Genomic DNA, 20,059 nt, shown 5'->3' on the forward strand with positions numbered 1-20,059 from the left:
TTTTTATTGATAAGATCGAAACCATTGAAAAGATGACCTAATAGCCTGCTATGAAATTAAGAATTAATTTTATTAATACCACCTATGTTTTCCAAGTGAGAAAGTGAATAGCTAGTAATTGAGAGTATACTCGTGTGTGTGTGTGTGTGTGTGTGTGTGTGTGTGTGTGTGTGTGTGTGTGTGTGTTGGGGGCATGTGCACACCTGAACATGCACTCAGATGACCTCTGCCACACTCATTGAACCTGTAGTTAGGCCCCAGAAATCCTCCTGTCTCTAGCCCCCTTCCCAAACCAGCACAGGGTCACAGGTGTTCACAGCCATGCCGGCTTTACCCTCGGAGCTACCTCTCCAGCCCTTAGAACTTTTTATTTAACCAAACTTATTAATTCCAGAGAAATTGCAATCATGTATTTCTACAACCAAACTGAACACTAGTGAAATTTTAACTGGTTCTTGTAGGGTAAAAGGACCAGCCAAAGAAACCTACCCTGGGTCTGAAACCAGAGCCAGTGAAAGAAGTACACTCTGGTTCTGAGACCTGAGCCTGTGAAAGAAATACTTTAACTGTGAACCCAGAAGAAAAAAAAATGCCCTGACTCTGAAACCAGGGTCAAAGAAACATATTTTGTCCCTAGAATCAGAATCAGTGAAAGAAATACGCCCTGGTCCCCAAACTAGAGCCAAAAAAGCTTAAAAAGGCCAGTGAAAGAAACACATTTTGGCTTTGAAATCAACCGTCTCTGCCCCTGACCAACTAAACTAACCAATTCCTTGTCTCCCTGGGGAAACTCCACCCCTAAGAAGCTCTGCTGTTCAGTTTGCGGCTGCTCTTCTTCTTCCACCCTGGCAGAGGCAGCCCCTCTCCTGAATCTTTCCCTCACAACGTTTGAGTGAAGATGGTCTTTCACCAGAGCAGAGCTGGAGTGGAGGGGACTGTGATAACACTTTCGCTGGCGAAGTCGGAAGTGGAGCGGACAGGGCTGTAACACTTTCACTGGGGAAACCTTCCCCTAGCAGAACAGAGTTGCAACACTCACAGCACTTACAACTTCGTTGGGAAGCCCTTTCCTGCAGAGCAGAGCTGTTACATTGGGAACCCTTCCCTAGAGCAGGGCTGTCAGCTGCTACACTTTCTGTGCCCTGTGCTATTCCCTGGCTCCCGACTGCCAGAGCACTCTTCCACCCAAGCTGGAACACTCAGTGTCCCCTGGCTCCCGACTGCTAGGACCCCTTTCCATCTGAACCATGACACTTACAGTTCTTAGAAAGAATGTTCTGATATTTAAAATTCTTGTGATCTTGACCAAAAGAGTTAAGCATTGGGTTGTCATGAAATGAAGCATGTTGTTTACTGTCTCTTTTGCTCAGATACTGTGAAGAGATCCCAGTGGTAATACACAGTGAGCAGGCTTCAGTTTGCCACATAATATGCATTCATTCTTAGGGCTCCTTCCCATGGGCTAGAACTCCTGCCCAAAGACACTGGGTGCTGTCTGACAGGCTACTTTAGAAACAGGGAGCTTTAACTCCTTATGGCATGTCCTTGTTTCAGTCCTACTGACCCTTTAACAGCAGAGAGAAAACTAAATCTCACATCTCAGGACATGTAGTTAACTAGTAATTCACTAATGTAATTTTATATGTCCACTGTATCGTATTTGTCTTAATATAGATGGTTTAGACATACAAGTAGAAAACTGTAAGGTCTAGGGAGTGGCAAGTTCTCAGTAACGTTTGTTGGCTATTTGAATGGATGATATGGATTTGGGGATGAATACTGCAGAATTCTCTAACCATCACTCAACTGTAATATTTATTCTGTTCAAATATGGATGTTTACAATGTAAGAATTATAACTCAACTTGATTCGTTTTGTTTCTTTTTAAGCTTAGTTTTATTTAAGTATGTATGTGTTCATGTTCATGTGTGTGCATATGCACTTGGAAACCAGAGGTCAACCTCATTCCTCAAGAGCCATCCACTTTGTTTCTTGAGACAGCTCACCATTAGGCTAGGCTGACTGACCAGGGATCCTGTCTCTGCCTCCTCAATGTTGGGATTACAACTGTTTATGCAGATACTGAGGTCAAACTCAGGTTCTCAAGCTTGCACTACTACTTTGCCAACTAAACCGTCTTACTGTTTTTCCAAGTTGTGTTTATGCATGCCAAGACTGAGGGAAGAGCGGACGTGTAGCATACAGTCTGCCAGTCTCTAATTGCTGCTTATGCCAGGTCTGTGCCCTTGTTCTCACTGTTAACTTAAAGCCCCTGAGGAGCAGGTTCTTGGTGTTGATAAATACTTCATTCACAGTAGATACAGCAGAGACTATGGTAAGAGGAGAGGGCCCAACACTTTTCACTTCTTAGGTAAAGGTGAAAGTTCATACTCCACTGCTCCTAATGGTTCCTGCTGCCTTTTCTCTCCTTAGTAACATCCGCTGCTTCAAGATTGACCAACCTTCAGCAGGAGATGCATCTGGAGCCCCAGCAGTATGGAGTCATGGTTACACTGAAGCATCAGGAGTAAAAAACAAGTATGTTGAGTAGAACTTAGAACCAAAAATGCCGTGTCTGCTTCCTTCCTTGGGTGGGAGACCTGGTGGCACACATCCTTTTCTCCGGTGGAGGTTCTTAGTGTGTTTCTCCAGAATGAGATCAGTCCTCAACGTCTAAACACCAGGCCGGGTACCTGCTCTGCACCACATACTCGCCCTTTGTGAAAGATGTTGATAAGGATATGATGTAACTGACACATTATATCTATGTAAGCTCCAGTGTTTGGAAAAGGCCTGAGTATTGAAATGTATCTCTGCTCCTTTGAAAAGCCCCTTTATCTTTCTGGGAAGCCTGATTACAAGAGAGAAGTAGCTAATTGTGTGTACTCAAGATCACTTACACTGCTGACTGGAATATGCCTGGGGACTACACTAGCTTGGCAGCCTTGGTTCTTGATACCCTGTTGCATCATCTGCTTCTCTTACCACCAATAGTAGTTCATTGGGATTTCTCTTTCTGACCTACTTCACCAGTCACCCCTCTCTCCAGTACAAATGTGGATTTTCCCGAGATATAGTCAAGCTGATCAGACTTGCTTATTTGTGTGAGGAGGTACTGATGATTAGGAAAACAAGGACTCCTACAAACTAGAATTGTCATAATTTCTTTGGCAATGATATAAGAACATTGTTGAGAATAGTGAATGAATAGAACGTGAAAAATGATCCCGTAATAAGCTCATTAAATCTGAGTATAGTTAGAACCAATCAGATAAAACAACAACATTCCCATCCAGGCCTGTAATCCCCAAACTCAGAAGGTGGAGGCAGGGGAATTGAAAAAAAAATGAACAGACACACACACCTTCACACCTGCCTCATCACCTCCCTAGACCCACTTAATCAGACACTTTTAGAGTTTCCTGAGGTATTCTGAAGTGTCAACACCTGAAAACCACAGGCTTTCTGAGTGTTCTTCACAGAGCCTGAAAGTGGGGCTGTGCTGCCATGCCGAATCCTTATCTGGGCATAGGAAGACCATGGGTCCCTTCCTTCTTACCTGTCGGGAGACTGAGCAGAACACCTAAGCAGCCTCTGTTCTGCCTGGGCTCTGGTTGTTCTCACTTAGTGTATTAAGAGATTGACATATTCTTCAGGACACTTGGGATGCCTCTGTGGAAGCAGTTACATGTTAGACTAGAAAAACTGTCTTACGAATTCCAGAACGAAATTGCTTTCTAATTCCAAGACATTTATCATCTACCTGTTTATGTGAGTTAAACAAACAACAATTAGACCTGGTTTTCCTCCATATTTTTTTTTAACTTAAGGTTGAGAAAACTATGTAATTGACAAATGTGCTGGCCTGTGAGCTATTAGAGTGAACATACCTGCAGGCTGCCAGCTGGATCAAAAAAGAGAAAGCAAACAACAACCCCCAAACCCAGTGTACCCCACCCTCATTTTATTTCACGGCTTTTGACTCTTTGACACTGCTAGGACTAATCACATGCGTTTGGGGGCATTATTTTGAGGGTTTTTTTTTAATTAGGTATTTTTTTTAGATGTTCTATGTATGTTATTCCCTTACAAATGAACTAGTCCTTTGAGCCAGGAGCCAGCTGTCTGCTCCCTTGGGAACAGGGAGCATCTCAGTCTCTCCTTGTCTCCATGTGGAAGAAGCTTTCTTCTTATATTGGCTCAGATCCTCAAGAACCCAAGCAGGGAGCTGCACTGGGGTGATGTGGGAGTGTCATATATCAATCTGTTGATTTCATTGGTTAATTAATAAAGAAACTGCTTGGCCTGATAGGTTAGAACATAGGTGGGTGGAGTAAATAGAACAGAATGTTGGGAAGAGAGGAAGTTAGGCAGACGCCATGCCGCTCCTCTCCAGGGCAGACGCGATGAAGCTCCAGCCCAAGATGGACATACGCTAGAGTCTTCCTGGTGGGTCACCATCTCGTGGTGCTACACACATTAATGGAGGTGGGTTGATAAGGATGTGAGAGTTGGCCAGTAGGAGGCTGGAGCTAATGGGCCTAGTAGTGTTTATATGAATTCAGTTTGTGTGTTGTTACTTTGGGAGTAAAGCTAACCATGCAGGAGCCGGGTGGGACGAAAAGCAGGCCTGCCTGCAGCTCCTACCACACTTGGGTATTTTGGGTCCTTCTCAGACCAGAGAACATGGAAAGCTTCTATAGAAAAGGAATCTGAGGGACCCCCTGTACTTAAGAAAAAAATACATCACTCCATCCATTGGAGGAAAATAGAATTTTAAGATGATTATAAAATTGAACTTTATTTCAGAGTTTCAAGCCTTATATTAAGGTCTTTGATCAATTTTTAATTTGTTTTTGTACAGGGGAAAATGGGGGTTTAGTTTAATTCCTCAATATTTGGATGTTCTATTTTCCTGGCATCATTTGTTGAAGATGACAATTTTTTTTTTTACTCCAGTGTATGCTTTCAGCATCTTGGACAAAAATCTTGTGACCACAGAGATTATGGCTGTAGGAAGGGGGGTTGCTTGTTATTTCCCGGCTGCTCAGCCCCAAAATAATCACACAGAAACTTGTATGCTTGGCCCATTATCTCTGACTTCTTATTGACTACTTCTTACATCTTAATTTAACCCATTTCTATTAATCTGTGTATTGCCACGTGGCAGTGGCTTACTGGCAAAGATTTGGCATGTCTGACTCTGGCGGCTCCATGGTGTCTCCGTGACTCCGCCTCCTTTCTCCCAACATTCCGTTTCGTTTTCCCACCTACATAAGTTCTGCCAACTTAGAAACTAACATAGGCCAAGGCAGTTTCTTTATTTATTAACCAGTAAAAGCAACACATAGACAGAAAGACCTCCCACACATTTCCCCTTTTCTGTTTAAACAAAAAAGGAAGTCTTTAACTTTAACATAGTAAAATTACATATAACAAAACAGTTATCAAGCAAGAATTACAGTTACAATATTTATATATACATTATCTTTTATCATAACTAAGGAAAACTATAACGATAAATTCTTTAACTCTATCAAAGACTCCAGAAGGATATAATATTACCTAAGTAAACAGGAAGTACATTGTAAGCAACTTCCAAAACTCTAGAATTGACAGAGACTTCTCGTTGCCTGGACAGTCACTTAAAGTTCCTCTGTACCATTGGGGCATCCATCTTTAGCCTACTGGCCTATAATATCCAGTAGACTTTTTCACGACGCAGGAAATTTTAAAGACAGTTTTGCTTATATTGGCAGTTTGCCAGTCACTTTCTTTTGTATCCTGCAGAATGTCTAGTAGAGTCTTTTATGAAGCAGGAACCCTGAAGGACCATTTCACCTGTAGGCAAGTTCATTTCTCTGTGGGTCCTGTATGCTCAGTTAAGCAGTCCAGGCAAGAGCAGTTTCTTGCCCAAATGGCTAGCAAACTCCATAAGAAGCCTCTTTGATGCCCATCTTCCTCTTAAAGTTATTGGTGCTGCCAGGAGCAAATGTGTTTCACTGTCATGAAAAGTCCTAAGTTCTTAAACATTTTAAATGCCATGTTTTGAAGGTTTCTGAAAGAGTTGAAGAATACCTATCTAACTGAAATATATCTCTATACATCTAGAAAATCTAACATGACTACAAGCTTTACTATAATGATTATTAACTTATATTTTTAATTATACATTATATTTTTAAATGAGCTACACAAACAAAATAACTTATACAAGATCAGAAATACATATACATATAATAAAATTGACCTTAAATTTGTATCAATAAACCAAGATCCATATCAGTACAAGTTATTTATATCCATATCATACCCCCTTTAAATGTAAACAAACATTTATAGACAATGTTTGGGAATATGGATGTAGTTTTGGTCATACTGTTTTCTGCTGATTGGGGGCGCTGTTAATTAGGTCTTTCATGGTGTATCCTATATGCTAGGTTCATCTCAGTCAGCAGTTGGGTGAAGTAATTTTTTGAGTGTTTACGGCTACCTGTCGGGGGGTCTTGGTCCATTATACCACACCAGTCTAGAAGCAATCCACAGGTTCTCATCCTCTGTGGAAACAAGAGAAGAACCTCTTTTCCAAAGCAACATATCCTTAGACTCAAATTTTAAAGTGAAGATACCTTTATAATATATATGCTGGTTTAGTTTAGTAGCCCATACAATGAAATGTCTCTCTGTACTTAGCTCCTTTACAGTCAAAAAATTCAGAGAAAACACAGTAATGTACATAATTCAGACTCTTTCTGTATATTTCATCTTTACGTAGATTATTTTTCCTTTACTCCTTTTAATCTATGACTGTTTGTACTTTGTCTCTTTAAAGACTTTTTTTAAACAGTTTACTTTTTTAACTCTCCGTACTCTTTTTCTTCTCTCTCCCAAGCCTATGTACCTTTATGCAACACTGTGATCCATTTAGAGTTCTTTTATGTCTGAATCTGTCCTTATTGCATTATCTGTAATTCTTTACTGTCTTGAAGGCTTTTAAAATGGTAAACAGCTTGGTTGCAGCTACTCTGGATGCTGGCTCCACCTCTCTCCTTTCAAAATGGTGGACGTACCATTGCTGCCAGATCAGCATTTTAACCCTGAGAATTAACGTGCAGCACATAAACCACTGCACAGCCTGGAAATATCTCTGTGTATGGCAGCAGGAATCCGCCATGCTGTCCTGCCTGTGTAAGCCTAGTAGACCTGATCCCACTGTCTGAAACCAATAAAAGCAACATTTAGACAAAAGGACCTCCCACACCATATGGCCGCACATATGGGGCCTACACAGGTTCAAACCTCTCAGGATCATCTGAGAGGGTGGACACAGATTCCCACCCTTAACCAAGGAACTATCTGCAGTTGATACTCACTTGCCAAGGAAATAATTAGTTTTCTCTAATGGGGTCTCAACGGGGATATTAACTACACTTCAAGGTAGACCCTCATGACCAGGAATGGTTGGTCAATACAAAATGAACTCAATGATATTTTTGTTTTAAAAAAATAACATTTATCTTGTGACTGTAGCTGCATGGGTTTATTTCTGGGTCAGATATTCTGCTCCTTTGATTTGTGTATCTGTTTTTTATCAAAGACTTTGCTGTTTATCCTACAATAATTAGTTGGGTACTACAATTTTTTAACTCAGCATTGCTCATTTGTCCAGGATGGCATAAACTATCCAGGGTCTTTTGTACTGGTATATGAATTTCAAGACTGTTTACTCCAGTTCTGTAAAGAATGCCTGGAATGAGATGGGGATTACATGAAATATAAATTGCTTTTTGTACTACAGCCATTTCAGGAAACTAATTCTGCAATCCCTGGGTATGAGTAGTCTTTCCATCTCGTATTTATCATTCTCTTCAGTGTCTTAAAATTTTGATTGTAGAATTTTTTTCACTCTTCTGGTAGATATATTCCTATGTGTTCTTTCATTGTCTATTTAACATTTTGTATTTTAAGCTACTATGAGCTATTTTCATTTCTCTCGTAGCATCTTGGGAATCTCCTTGGTGTACAGGACAGCTGCTGACTTTGTGTCTTGTCTCGCTAACCACTGGCAGTTCTGAGAGTGTCTTGTGGGTTATGTTGTCCACAGATAAAGGGGTAGTTTGATGCTCCTCTTCTTTCCTGTCTGTATCATTGTTGTTTCTTTGTCTTGTCTTGCTGCTGTAACTAGAGTTGAAGCTCTATATTGAATTTTGGTGGAGAGAATAGAAATCTATCTCATTTTTGATTTTACAGAAACTACTTTGGGTTTTTAAGATACTTTTGGCAGAGAGGGTTTGTTCCAGTTTGTGAAGGTCAGTCAGTAGGAACCTGAAGGTGACAGCTGAAGTCGAGGCCATGAACTCGCCTTACTTTACTGGCTTGTTCTCTGTGGCTTCCTCAGCCTGTTTCCTTACACAGCCCAGGACCTTCAGGAGCACTACCTACAGCAGGCAGGGACTTCCCACATCAGTCCTTAACCAAGAAAATAGACTTGCCTGCTGGCCAGTCTGATGGAAGAACTTTCTCAGTTGGGCCTCCCTTTTTCTAGATGACCCAAGCTGGTGTCAAGTTGACAAAAAAACAAGATAAAAATAACTATTTATGCAGGATAAAAGGTCCTTTTATTTCTAGTTTGTTCCTTTTTGAAATTTCTTTCTTTTGTAGATCTGTTTTATTTTACATGTATGAATTTTTGCCTGCATGTATGTTTGTGAACCACATCCATGACTGGTGCATGCAGAGGTCAGAGAGGCTATCAGCTCCCCCTTGGAAGCACAGTTACAAATGACTTTGACTCCCCATGTGAGTGTGGGGATTTGAACTCAAGACTATGCGAGAACAGCAAATCCTCCCAGCTGCTGAACTGTCTCTCCAGCACTTTTTCTTTATTTTTGAGAATGTCGTGTATAAAATGAAGTATGATTAGGACTGCCCTCCATTTTCCTCTCCAGCTCCCTACATATCTCTCACAATACCTCCCTCAACTTCCTATCTATTGTCATTTCTTTTTATTTACAGGCTATTTAGTCCAATAGTGCTATCTGTAGTGGGATGCGCACTGGAGCATGGAAACCTGCCAGTGCCACACCCTCAAAAAGCAGTGATGCTCCCTCCCCAACAAGCATCCACTGCCAGTATCTCCTCAATAGGGGTGGGGCTTGAGACAATTGATCAAACCAATTGGAGGTGGGTGAGTAGGTGGGTAGCATGATTTGTCACAGGCTTTTGCTATATATAAGAGAGATTATCATATTTTTCTATTTTGACTCTGATATGGTGAACTTCATTGATTGTTTTTATTATTATTATACTGTCATTAAATAATCTCACTATATAGTTCTGGCTGGCCTGGAATTCTATGTAGATTAGACTGGTCTTGAACTAACAGGAATCTGTTGACTGCTTACCTCAAAGGTACTGGGATTAAAGGTGTGTACCACCATACCCTACTCAAGGGTCTGTGTGTGCCTGTCTCTATGTGGTGGCTATGTGCACAAGAGTGTAGGTGCCGAGTCCAAGTCATCAGATTCCCCTGGAACTGCAATTCTAAGGGCTTCTGAGCCACCAGATGTAGTTGGTGGCAAGTAAACTCCAGTCGTCTCCAGAAGCATTCTTAACTCTCCAGCTTTGATTATTTTTAAAATGTTAACTTGGCTTGTATTTTATGATAAATTCCACATGGTTATGATATATTAATACTTTTTATATGCTATGGAATTGAGTTTGCTGGTAAGTTGTTGAGTATGTCTGTTTCAAGATGAATATTGATATGTACTTTCTCATGTCTTTGCTTACTTTTGATGTCACAGTGATGTTGGGCTTATAGAATGAGCTGGAAATTTTCTGAAGTTTGTATAGAATGGATTTTAGATCCTCCTTAAATTTTTAAATGAATTCCAGCCATTAGGTTTGGAATTTTGAATTTTATTGAGATTTGTTTGTTTTCTTGCCTTTCTTTTTTTGTTTTGTTTTGTTGTTGTTGTTTTGAAACAGGGTTTCTCTACAGGCTTTGGGGCCTGTCTTGAAACTTGCTCTTTTAGACCAGGCTGACCTCAAACTCACAGAGATCTGCCTGCCTCTGCCTCCTGAGTGCTGGGATTAAAGGCATGTGCCACCACCAACTATCTCATTTCTTTATAGTATATGAGATGCTTTCTTTGACATCATCTCTTAAATGAACTTAATAATTTATAGGCATCAAATAATTTGTCTATTTTATCTCATTTTCAAATATATTGGCTCTTGGAGATAGATAGATTTCAGGCTTTTTGAGGAACCGGCACACTGATTTCTATAGTGACTGCACAAGTTTGCATTCTCACCATCAGTGAATAAATGTTCCTTTTTCTCTGTATGTTTCCCAATATGAGCTCTCATTTGTCGTACTGATCATGACCATTCTGACTGGTTTAAGATGAAATCCCAAAGTAGGTTTAATTTGCATGTCTAAGGATGTTGAACATTTTTTTTATTTCTTAGTCATTTGTGTTTCTGCTTTTGACAACTCTCTGCTTAGCTCTGTATTCCCTTTTTTATTGTTTTTGTTTTCTTGATGTCCATTTCTTTTAGTTCTTTATATATTTAAATATTAACCTTCTATTGGATGTGTAATTGGTAATGATCTTTTCTCATTCTGTAGCCTGTCAGTTTGTTTGAATAATGGTGTCCTTTTGCCATATAGAAGCTTTTCCATTTTGTAAGGTCGCTTTAGGTAATTTAAGGTAATTGTTTTTACTGCCTGTAGTATCAGTGTTCTGTTCAGGAAGTCTTTTCCTGTGCCCATGAGTTCAAGACTATTCTCCACTTTCTCTTCTTCCTGAATCTGTTGAGGTCCTTGATCAATTTGGAGTTGAGTTTTGCGTAGGATGATAAAATATTGTTCTATTTTCATTCTCCAACATGCAGCCATCCAGTTTCTCCAGCACCATTTGTTGAAGATGATTTCTTTCTCTAGTGTGTCCTTTTGGTTTGTCAAAAAACAAAACAAACAACAACAAAAAAAGCCCTCTGGTGTCCACTGGTGCATGAACTTATGTCTGGGTCTTCAATTAATTCTATTGATCACTGTGTCTTTTTATTCCAATACTGTGCTGATTTTATTGCTGTAGTTGTGTAAAGCAACTTGAATCTGGGATGATGAGGCTTACGGTGGTTCTTTTAGTATTCAAGAGTATTTAACTATGTTCGTGTTTCTATATGAAACTGAAAATTGTTTTTTTTTAATTTCTGTGAAGAATTGTGTCATAACTTTAATTGGGATTGCCTTTAGAAGGATGGCCATTTTCAAAATATTAATTCACTCCATGAGCACGGGAAATCCTTCCATCTCCTTAGATTTTATTCACATTCTTTCTCCAAGGCCCTAAAGTTTTTATTATATAAGTCTTTCCCAAAGGTATTTCCCTGATTTCTTTTTCATTGTTTGTCATTTGTGTATAGAAAGGCAACTGACTGCTGTTTGTTCCTGCTACATTGTTGAAAGTGTCTCTCATCTGCGGAAGTTTCCTGGTAGATTTTAAGGGTCTTTTATATATATAACTGTTTCATCCGCAAATAAACTATTGTGGTTTCTTTCTCTACATTTTTCATTTCCAGTTTTGTTTCAGTTTCAGTTCTCTTTAGTGATTCTACTTCTACTGTCATGTCTTGAATGTTTTCATTATTTCATCCCACTGTGTATTTTCATAGTTCATTGGGCGGTTTTTTCGCATCCTCTCTAAGGTCCCTTAACTTGTTCACAGTAGCTATTTTGAAGTTATTGCCTTATGCTTCATTTCCCAGGGCCTATTTAGCAGGGTTGCTGAGCCCTGGTGGGAGCACATGTGCTCCTCTTGTGTTTTGCACTGGTGTCTCAGCATCTGGAGTTAGGATGATTGAAGCAATTCTAGGTACAGATGTTTGGTCTTTGTTGGACTGATGTTCCATCCCTGGTTTCTGCTTCCCTCTCTGGACCTTAGGAAAGTGTTGTGGCTGTGGGTTCTCTGGCCTAGAATGCTTCTGCAGGTCCATGGGTGTACTAGAGATGGGAAGAAGAAAAGGCTGAGAAAGATTATGGGAAAAGATAGGGGTCCTGTCCACACCAAGAGGCAGGGTTCCCAGGGAGTGGAGGTGTGGTGGGAAGAGGGGCTCCTGCTGGTAGGACAGAGAAAGTGTGTGGAGAGGCAAGTGTGATAGGGCAGGGTAGGTGGGAGGATCCCTGCAACCAGCTGCTCCAGGGCTGGGGTGGGCGAGACTAGTGAAGGGCAGTGAAAGCTAGACTTGAGCCCTAGCTGGCTGTGCCTCTGGAGTTTCTAGGTATCAGTGCTAGAAGGTGATGTGCTGGTGTTTATCTTCTTACTTTTGCTTATTTGCCTCTGTGTAAATTTAAAATGTTCTTTTTTTTTATAAGCGGCATATAGTCACATCTTGCTTCTCTCCACCACCCCCATTTGATTTTTCTGGTTTTGGTGAGTAGTTTTAGATCTCCTATTTGTATCTAATGAAAATATGTTAAGTTTAAATTTCAACTTATTTTTTATTTTTGTTTGCTTTCTTAAAAAAAATCTTAGTTTTTCTTTTTCATAATTTTTTGGGTTAAGTGTTTTTAGCCCATTTTTCATGTTATCTTCCTTGTTTCAGTTGTGTGTGTATGTACATGCATGTGTGAATATATGTGTGTTGCTTACAGTGTGTGTCACTTCGTGTGCGTGTAGTGTGTATATGTGTGTGTGTGTGTGTTTTCATGAGTGTGTGTGTGTGTATGCTGCTTAGGCTTTATAGTATAATCTTTTATTTATTGCAAGTTACCTCTAATTCTATATCACTTCATAAAGAATCTTAGAAACATCTCAACTTCTGCCTCTGCCTTTGTATTTGTTGTCTTGTGTTTTACTTCTGCATTTGTTATAAAATTCAAAAATATGCTTTTAGTATTATTAGCTTAGTGTTCTGCTTTCTCAAGTAGTGTTTCTCAGCATCAGTATTCTGGACATTTAGAGCCAGGTAGTGACCGGGGAAGAGACCATCATCATATTAACTGTGGGTTTGAACAGCATTTCTTGTCTTCATGTGGTAGGTGCCACACTCCCATTGTGGTAGTAAAACATGTCTTTCTCACTTGTTCTTTGTGGTGTACTTCATTGTTCTGTAGACATCAGGTCTCCTTTTGTATTTCTTACAGTGAAATCGTCAGGTGGGAAGTCCTTTTGTTGTACATCTGAAATGTCATCAGTTTTAACTTTTCCAGGCAGTTTTGTGTAGGTGGATTTTTCTGTCCTGCCATCTAGCTCCTAAGTCATGACACAGAGACTTTTATTAATTATGAAAACTTGGCTGATATCTTAGGCTTGTCCCACTAGCTCTTATAACTTAAATTAACCCATTTCTATTCATCTACTTGTTGCCATGTGACTCATGGCATTTACCTGCCCTCTTGCATATCTTGTTCCCTCAGTGTCTTACTGTCCTACCTATGCTTCCTGCCTAGCTGGTGACCATGTCATTTTTTTATTAAACCAATAAGAAGGTGCCTTGGCAAAGACACATCTTAACAGTGTACAAAAAGATTATTCTACAGCATTTCCCCCTTTTTGTCCAAATATAAAAGAAAGAATTTAACTCTGACATAGTAAAACTGTGTATAATAAGAACAATTATCAGGTAAGAATCACACTCACAATGTCCAGTCCTCTTTTATTTTGTAATTTGGGAGGAAATACTCCATTATTCATACTATTTTGGTGAGTCCAAAGTTCTTTAACTGATTTGCCTTTTATCATTACTAAGGAAAACTATAACTGTCTTGTCTTCAACTCCATCAAAGACCCCAGAAGGATATAATATTATCTGAATAAACAGTAAATAAATAAAAGTTCAGTATATACCACTTCGAAAATGACAGAGACATCTGGCTGCCTGGATAGTAACCCAAAGTTTCTCTATAACATTAGGGTGCTGTGGGAAATCCTCTTGTACCCTGTAGATATTTGTCATTTGTATTGGTTTAATAAAACACTGACTGACCAGTAGCCAGACTAGGAGAATTATGGGAAGAGGAAAGGCTCAGTCTGTAGTCACCAGCTAGACACAGAGGAAGCAAAGGTACCAAGACATGTGGCTAACCATAGGTAAGAATTATGGGTTAATTTAAGTTGCAAGAGCTAGTTAATAATAAGCCTTAGCGAATAGGCCAAACCATTTATAATTGATATAAGCTTCTGTGTTTCTTTAGGACTGAATGACTATGGAACCAGGTGGGACAGAAACTTCCATCTACATTAGGGCATCTATCTTTGCCCTACAGGCCTATAGTATCTGAAAGAACTTTCTGTGAAGCAGAAATTTTTGAAGGACTGATATGCTCTGTCTTGGCAAAGTTGGCAGTCTTTTCTTTGTGACCTGCCAGTCCAGTTTTGACAGCATACTGTTAGCAGTCAAAGCAAGGGCAGTTTCTTGCTCAAATCACTAGCTTTTGATACAAAGAAAACTCCATATGGAGGTTCTTTGATACCCATTATCCTTTTTGAAATAAATTGGTGCTACCATAATTAGATGTGTCTTACTGTCATGAAAAGCCTTAGGTTATTAAGACATTTTAAATGCTAGCTTGTATAGGTCTTTGAAGTGTTTGAAGATCACCTGTCTAAAATATATACGGCCATGAAAACATACCTAACATGACTATAATTTTGATTGTTATAGATGACTATTAGCCTGTATTTCTTTATTATTCTAAATAGTTTTTAAGGACTAAAACTTTATGTTGCATTTTTTAAATAGCTATACAGGTACAATACCTTAAACAAGAATAGAAACATATATACAGTAAAACAAAAATAACTTTAAATTTGTATCAGTAACCAAAACCCATACCAATGTAAAATATTTGAGACTATTGGTTGTTCAAAAGTAAACTCAACAATCCACCCTTTTGTTCTATCATTGAATGTAACTTTTTTGTTTAGCATTTTTCCTGACCATGACCAATAATAGTTTGTAACCAACCCTCCAAAATGATGACAAGCATCTATAATCCATCAAATTACCAAAAGCCACCCACTCGCCTCTTGGGAATGTGGGTGTTGTGTTCTCTAGTCTGTTTATATTGTCTGAGGGCACTAGCATCTTTAAGAGACCCTGGAAATATTGGGATAATAGTCAAGTCCTGAGATAAGTTAACTATATTATTTGTTGTTCAGTCTTTGTGCAACAGGAAAGTGTAAGGTTTATCTGAAGTCCTGATTAGAGTACTCTGTGAGTCTTGACCATCTCAATCAAAAGCTTTGAAGTTGTTCTGGATGCAGAACTCTGAGGAACCTACAACAAAGGCACTCTGAGAGACTGGTTCACCAGGGCCACCCATTTTCATTGGTGTCTAGTCCCCTTGTTCTGAAAATACATAAACTTTTAAAGGTAACATGCATATCTGCATTAACACAAGTATGGAATGTGTGCTGTGCACAAGTCAGTTAAAGATGACATTTTGTTTTATGTTTGAGCAGGTAAAAGACAACTGTAAACTTTATAAGGGTATTTGGACTGTATAGTTAAACTGTAATATGTATCGCTATCATGTTATATGAAAGGATGGCATGTAATAATAAGTCATGAGGATTCTGTAGCTAATAAAATTTATCATGTCTCATCTTATCTCACTTCTGTTCCCATGTCAAGAGATCAGCTTACACATCACCTGCCCTGTAGTCTTTCCCAAGGCAACACATTATCCAACTTTCATTTTGAAGTTAAGATATTTTGAAAATATATAGGTTGGTTTAATTTAGCATTTTCTATAATTCAGTGTCTTTCAACATCTATTATTTTATGTACATTTGCATTTAAAAATTCGAAGTTAACAAAACACCATATAGGATCCAGACTCCCTATGTATTTTCAATTCTTATGTGACTTAGTTTTTAATTATTTTACTTTACTCTTTCTTTGAAAATTTTACATTATTTTTTAAACTATTTTTTTCTATGAGTGTCTATACCCTTTTTATCTTAAGCCTACACACATTGCTATACACACTGTAATCTGTTAGAGGTTTTTTTTTTTTTTTTCCCATCTGAACCAGCTTTACTGCATATTTGTAACCTTATCTGTCTACCTGAACAAAACCTTAAACCTGCTTCATGGTTTGGCTCTTGGTGCACTGGCAGCTCACCACACTGGCACCTCCAGGAGATATGCCTCTGTACGGCAGCTGGCACGAAGGAGCACCTCTAGGAGATATGTCTCTACTGCAGCCGGCACAAGGGAGCACCCCCAGGAGACGTGTCTCTGTACTGCAGTCGGCATGAGGGAGCACCCCCAGGAGACTTGTCTCTGTACTGCAGCCGGCACGAGAGACATGAGACCGGGAAGTCATGTTTGGCTCCATTTCTGTGTGTTTAGAAACTTTTTTTAAAGCTTTCTCTGGTCTTATGTGGATATATGTGGCTGGACATTGGTCACCATATGTAGGTGGATTTTTCTGTCCCTCCTGGCAGCTACCAAATCACAACACAGGAACTTCTTACTATAAAAACTTAGCCATAGTTTAGGCTTGTACTAACTAGCTCTTAACAACTTAAATTAACCTGTATATTTTAATCTATATTCTTTTATGTGGCTCGGTTACCTTTACTCTGCATGTCGCATGTTTCTTCCTCTCCACCTGGCTGACAATTCAGCCTTCTCTCCAGTGTTCTCTCTACTCCGAGAATCCCGCCTACCTATTGGTCATTCAGCTTTTTATTAAACCATTCTGAGTAACACATCCTCACTGTGTACAAAAAGATTATTCCACAGGTCTTTCACTGGTTTGGGAATCTAGACCGCTTTCTATTTAGTGCTGGAAGATGCTGTTCTGTAGTCACCTGCATTTTCGACACAGGGAGTCTGCTGCAATTCTGGCTTTGTACCGCAATCTACCCTCCCATCTTCATGCTAGTTTTTAGTAGTTTGCTTTTGTTGAGCTTCAGTTAAGTTTTTCCCCTATTTCTCTTACAAGTAGTTTGTTGACCTCCTTGTATCCACAGGTTTATAGTTTTCATCAGATTTGAAATTGTAACTATAAATGTATAAAGTTATTTTAAGTCCTCCTCCGCATTCATTAAGCTGTCTGACGTCCCACCACTCTCCTACCAAGTCCTCTTTCTCTGCTCTTTCTTCTTTAGCTGTCGTTTTGCGGGATTTGTTGGCAGAGTCTTGCTGGCCTTGAACTTTTGATTCTCTCACTTCTGCCTTTCAAGTGCTAGAATTACGTGTGTGTGCTGCTGTACCTGACTTCTTGGTTTTATGTTGGAGGCAGATCCTGCCTTCTGGTCTTCCACAGCCAACACTGTTGTCTTCTTCCTTCAGCTCCAGGGCATAACCAGTAAATAAGCTGGGTGAACACCACTGGCTGAATGCTGATCTTTTCTTTTTTTAAACATTTCACACTCTTTATCCCCTCCCCGTGTTTCATCTGTCACTCTATTTTGATGTGAGAGTTCTCCTTAATAACTATTTATTAGGTAGGAGGTTATGTTCTAATACTATTTATCATTCCTCTTACTCTCCATTTTTCATTGCCATTAAAAATAATTGGAGCTGGAGAGATGGCTCAGCAGTCAAAACCACTTAAACTCCTCTTGCAGATAATTCAGGCTCAGTTCCTACTCTGACTTCCAGCACCCATGTCAGGACACTTAGGCTGCCTGCAACTGTACTTTGAGGGAGGTTGATGCCTCTACCCTTGCAGGCATCTGCATTCATGTGCACGCACATCCCCAACACCCCCCCCCACACACACACACACACTTAAAAGAAGGATGCTCACCTTCCTAGACCTAGATGGAGGGGGGAGGACCTTGGACTTTCCACAGTGCTGGGAACCCTGACTGCTCTTCGGACTGGAGAGGGAGGAGGAAAGGAGTCGGGGGAGGGAAATGGAAGGCTGGGAGGAGGTGGAAATTTTTTTTTCAATAAAAAAAAAAAGAAAGTCTTTTTAAATATTAGAAATAGGATCTGGAGTGGCCATTCCACAGTGAAGAGCACACACTGCTGTTGCAGAGGACCTGGGTTCAATTCTAGCACCACATGGCAGCTCAAGACCACCTGCAGTTCCAGTTTAATTGCCCTCCTCGGGAATCCACAGGCATTCATTGCTGCACATATATGCAGGCAAAACATTCACACCTATAAAATTTAAAAATAAATAATTTAAAAAATATTAAAATCAGAAGAGAAGGAAGAGAGGCAAGCAGAAATTAGTTGATACAAACCATCTGGGGTCTGTTAATCCAGATCTTTCTGGAGGCAAGAAGAAACAAACCAGTGCATTCCTTTTAAAAAAACAAATGAGTTGTGCACAGGGAAGGAAAGATGAATGGACTCATCTCAGAAGTATTCTTACCCCACAGGCTATGTGTCGCAGCGCTGTCTGTGAATAACTTCCGTGACAACCGGGAGGCTCTCTATGGTGTGTTTGATGGAGACCGGAATGTGGAGGTGCCCTACCTTCTCCAGTGTACCATGAGTGACATTTTGGCTGAAGAGCTTCAGAAAACAAAAAATGAAGATGAATACATGGTCAATACGTTCATAGTCATGCAAAGGTAAACAACTAGTTCTTTTTAATTATTGCTTGTTCATTCTGAGACATTGTCTCACTGCATAACCAGGTCAGCCCTGCACTTCAGAGCCTCCTGCCCCAACTTCTTGAGTGCGGAGTTACAGTTTGTGTCCCTGTGTCTGTATTCTCGCTCTTTCAGTGTCCTTATGGCTGACTGCTATAGCTGCTTTCACGCAAGGGAACAACTGCAGTTCAGTTTGAAATGTATTGATGTCAATATTAAGTCACTTGTCTCTCAGAGAACTGGGCCTTCCTGGCTTCTGTTGATTCTATATTTTCATCATTTGTAACACCCAGCCTCCCCCAAACCACAGGCTCCTTAGACCTCTCTCAGGAATGGACCATTTCTATCCCAGTTGGTTGACCAATAGGAAATGTTTTCACTGGTTTAAAATTGAACAGGTCAAATTTAAGGCTAGAGTTAGAACATGTGTTACCCAGTGTGGAAGCAAGTGTTGCAGACTCCTAAGCTGCTGCCTGTCACTCACACCTGCACCAGAGCTTTGGGTCAAATGCTGTAAGGACTCCTTTTCTCAAAAGAATTTTCAGTCATCTGTCACCTTGAGGGCTTTATAGATTGTACTGGAATTGCCTCACTGTGAAGTGTCCTGCAGACCCTGCTCTTACAGGATCTAAGGATTCTAGTGCTTCATGGTTATAGCAGCATTGGTGCCTTCCTCTGCCTCCTCTCCCCATGGATAATCTGGCAGAGATGATGGCTTTGTAACCAAGGCAGGTAGTATCTGCTATGGAACGGTGCCCTGAGCAGTTCTCACAAAGAACTGTAACAGGCAGGTTTCTGGCTCTTGCTTCCAATGCACCCCATCTGCCAGATTCCTAGTAGGTCCAGACAGCAATTGAGCACAAGTTTTACCAAGTTAAATATTCTAATTACCTTACGTGCCCAGAATTTTTCCTAGTGGGATATGCATTGCTGCCCTTCAGATCTTGCTTGTAAAACCAAAGTACATAGAGTTGAAGCAGAGTGCATTAAGGCCTAATAGGCTGTGCAGTCAGGATCCTGGTGCTCCAGTCCTGAGACCCCCATAGATGCTCCAACCACCACCCTGTCCCATGACTGCAAACAAGTCATACACAGGCCTCATATATGCACACATACAACACATATCATGTATGCACATGCGCACACATATACACACCCTATACATAACCCTCTAGCAGGCTCTGGTTGCAAAAGCCCCTCCTTAGGAGGACCATGCTGCCTTAAAGTGTACACTGGTCAAATATAGCCATGGATGACTGGAAGCTAGAATTTAGTTATGTGTATACTAGGCCTACTTGCTGAGTCTTCTTGGTGACTTTTATCTCTTAGTTAACAGGGTATAGGAGCAGTGAGCACTTCAGTCTTTAGAGTAACTGCCTATTTTTTGTGCCTTGTTGTCAAGGACATATGTCTAGGCTGTTCCCAAGTGCTTAACTTAGTGCTTCAGGGTGGCAGCTTTTTGTTTTGTTTTATGACTGTCA

General features: G+C 40.1%; 1 protein-coding gene across 1 annotated transcript in view; it reads left to right on the top strand.

The window, feature by feature from the left end:
- Positions 1-20,059, top strand: part of Phlpp1 (PH domain and leucine rich repeat protein phosphatase 1) — a 219,522-nt gene that overhangs the window by 192,367 nt on the left and 7,096 nt on the right. The window contains exons 14-15 of the mRNA XM_057770046.1: positions 2,434-2,538; positions 18,363-18,557. Coding sequence (XP_057626029.1) covers positions 2,434-2,538; positions 18,363-18,557 — 300 coding nt within the window. The remainder of the gene's footprint in view (positions 1-2,433; positions 2,539-18,362; positions 18,558-20,059) is intronic.

The sequence above is a fragment of the Chionomys nivalis genome, chromosome 5, assembly GCF_950005125.1.
Source record: "Chionomys nivalis chromosome 5, mChiNiv1.1, whole genome shotgun sequence".
In the NCBI taxonomy this organism is placed as follows: domain Eukaryota; kingdom Metazoa; phylum Chordata; class Mammalia; order Rodentia; family Cricetidae; genus Chionomys; species Chionomys nivalis.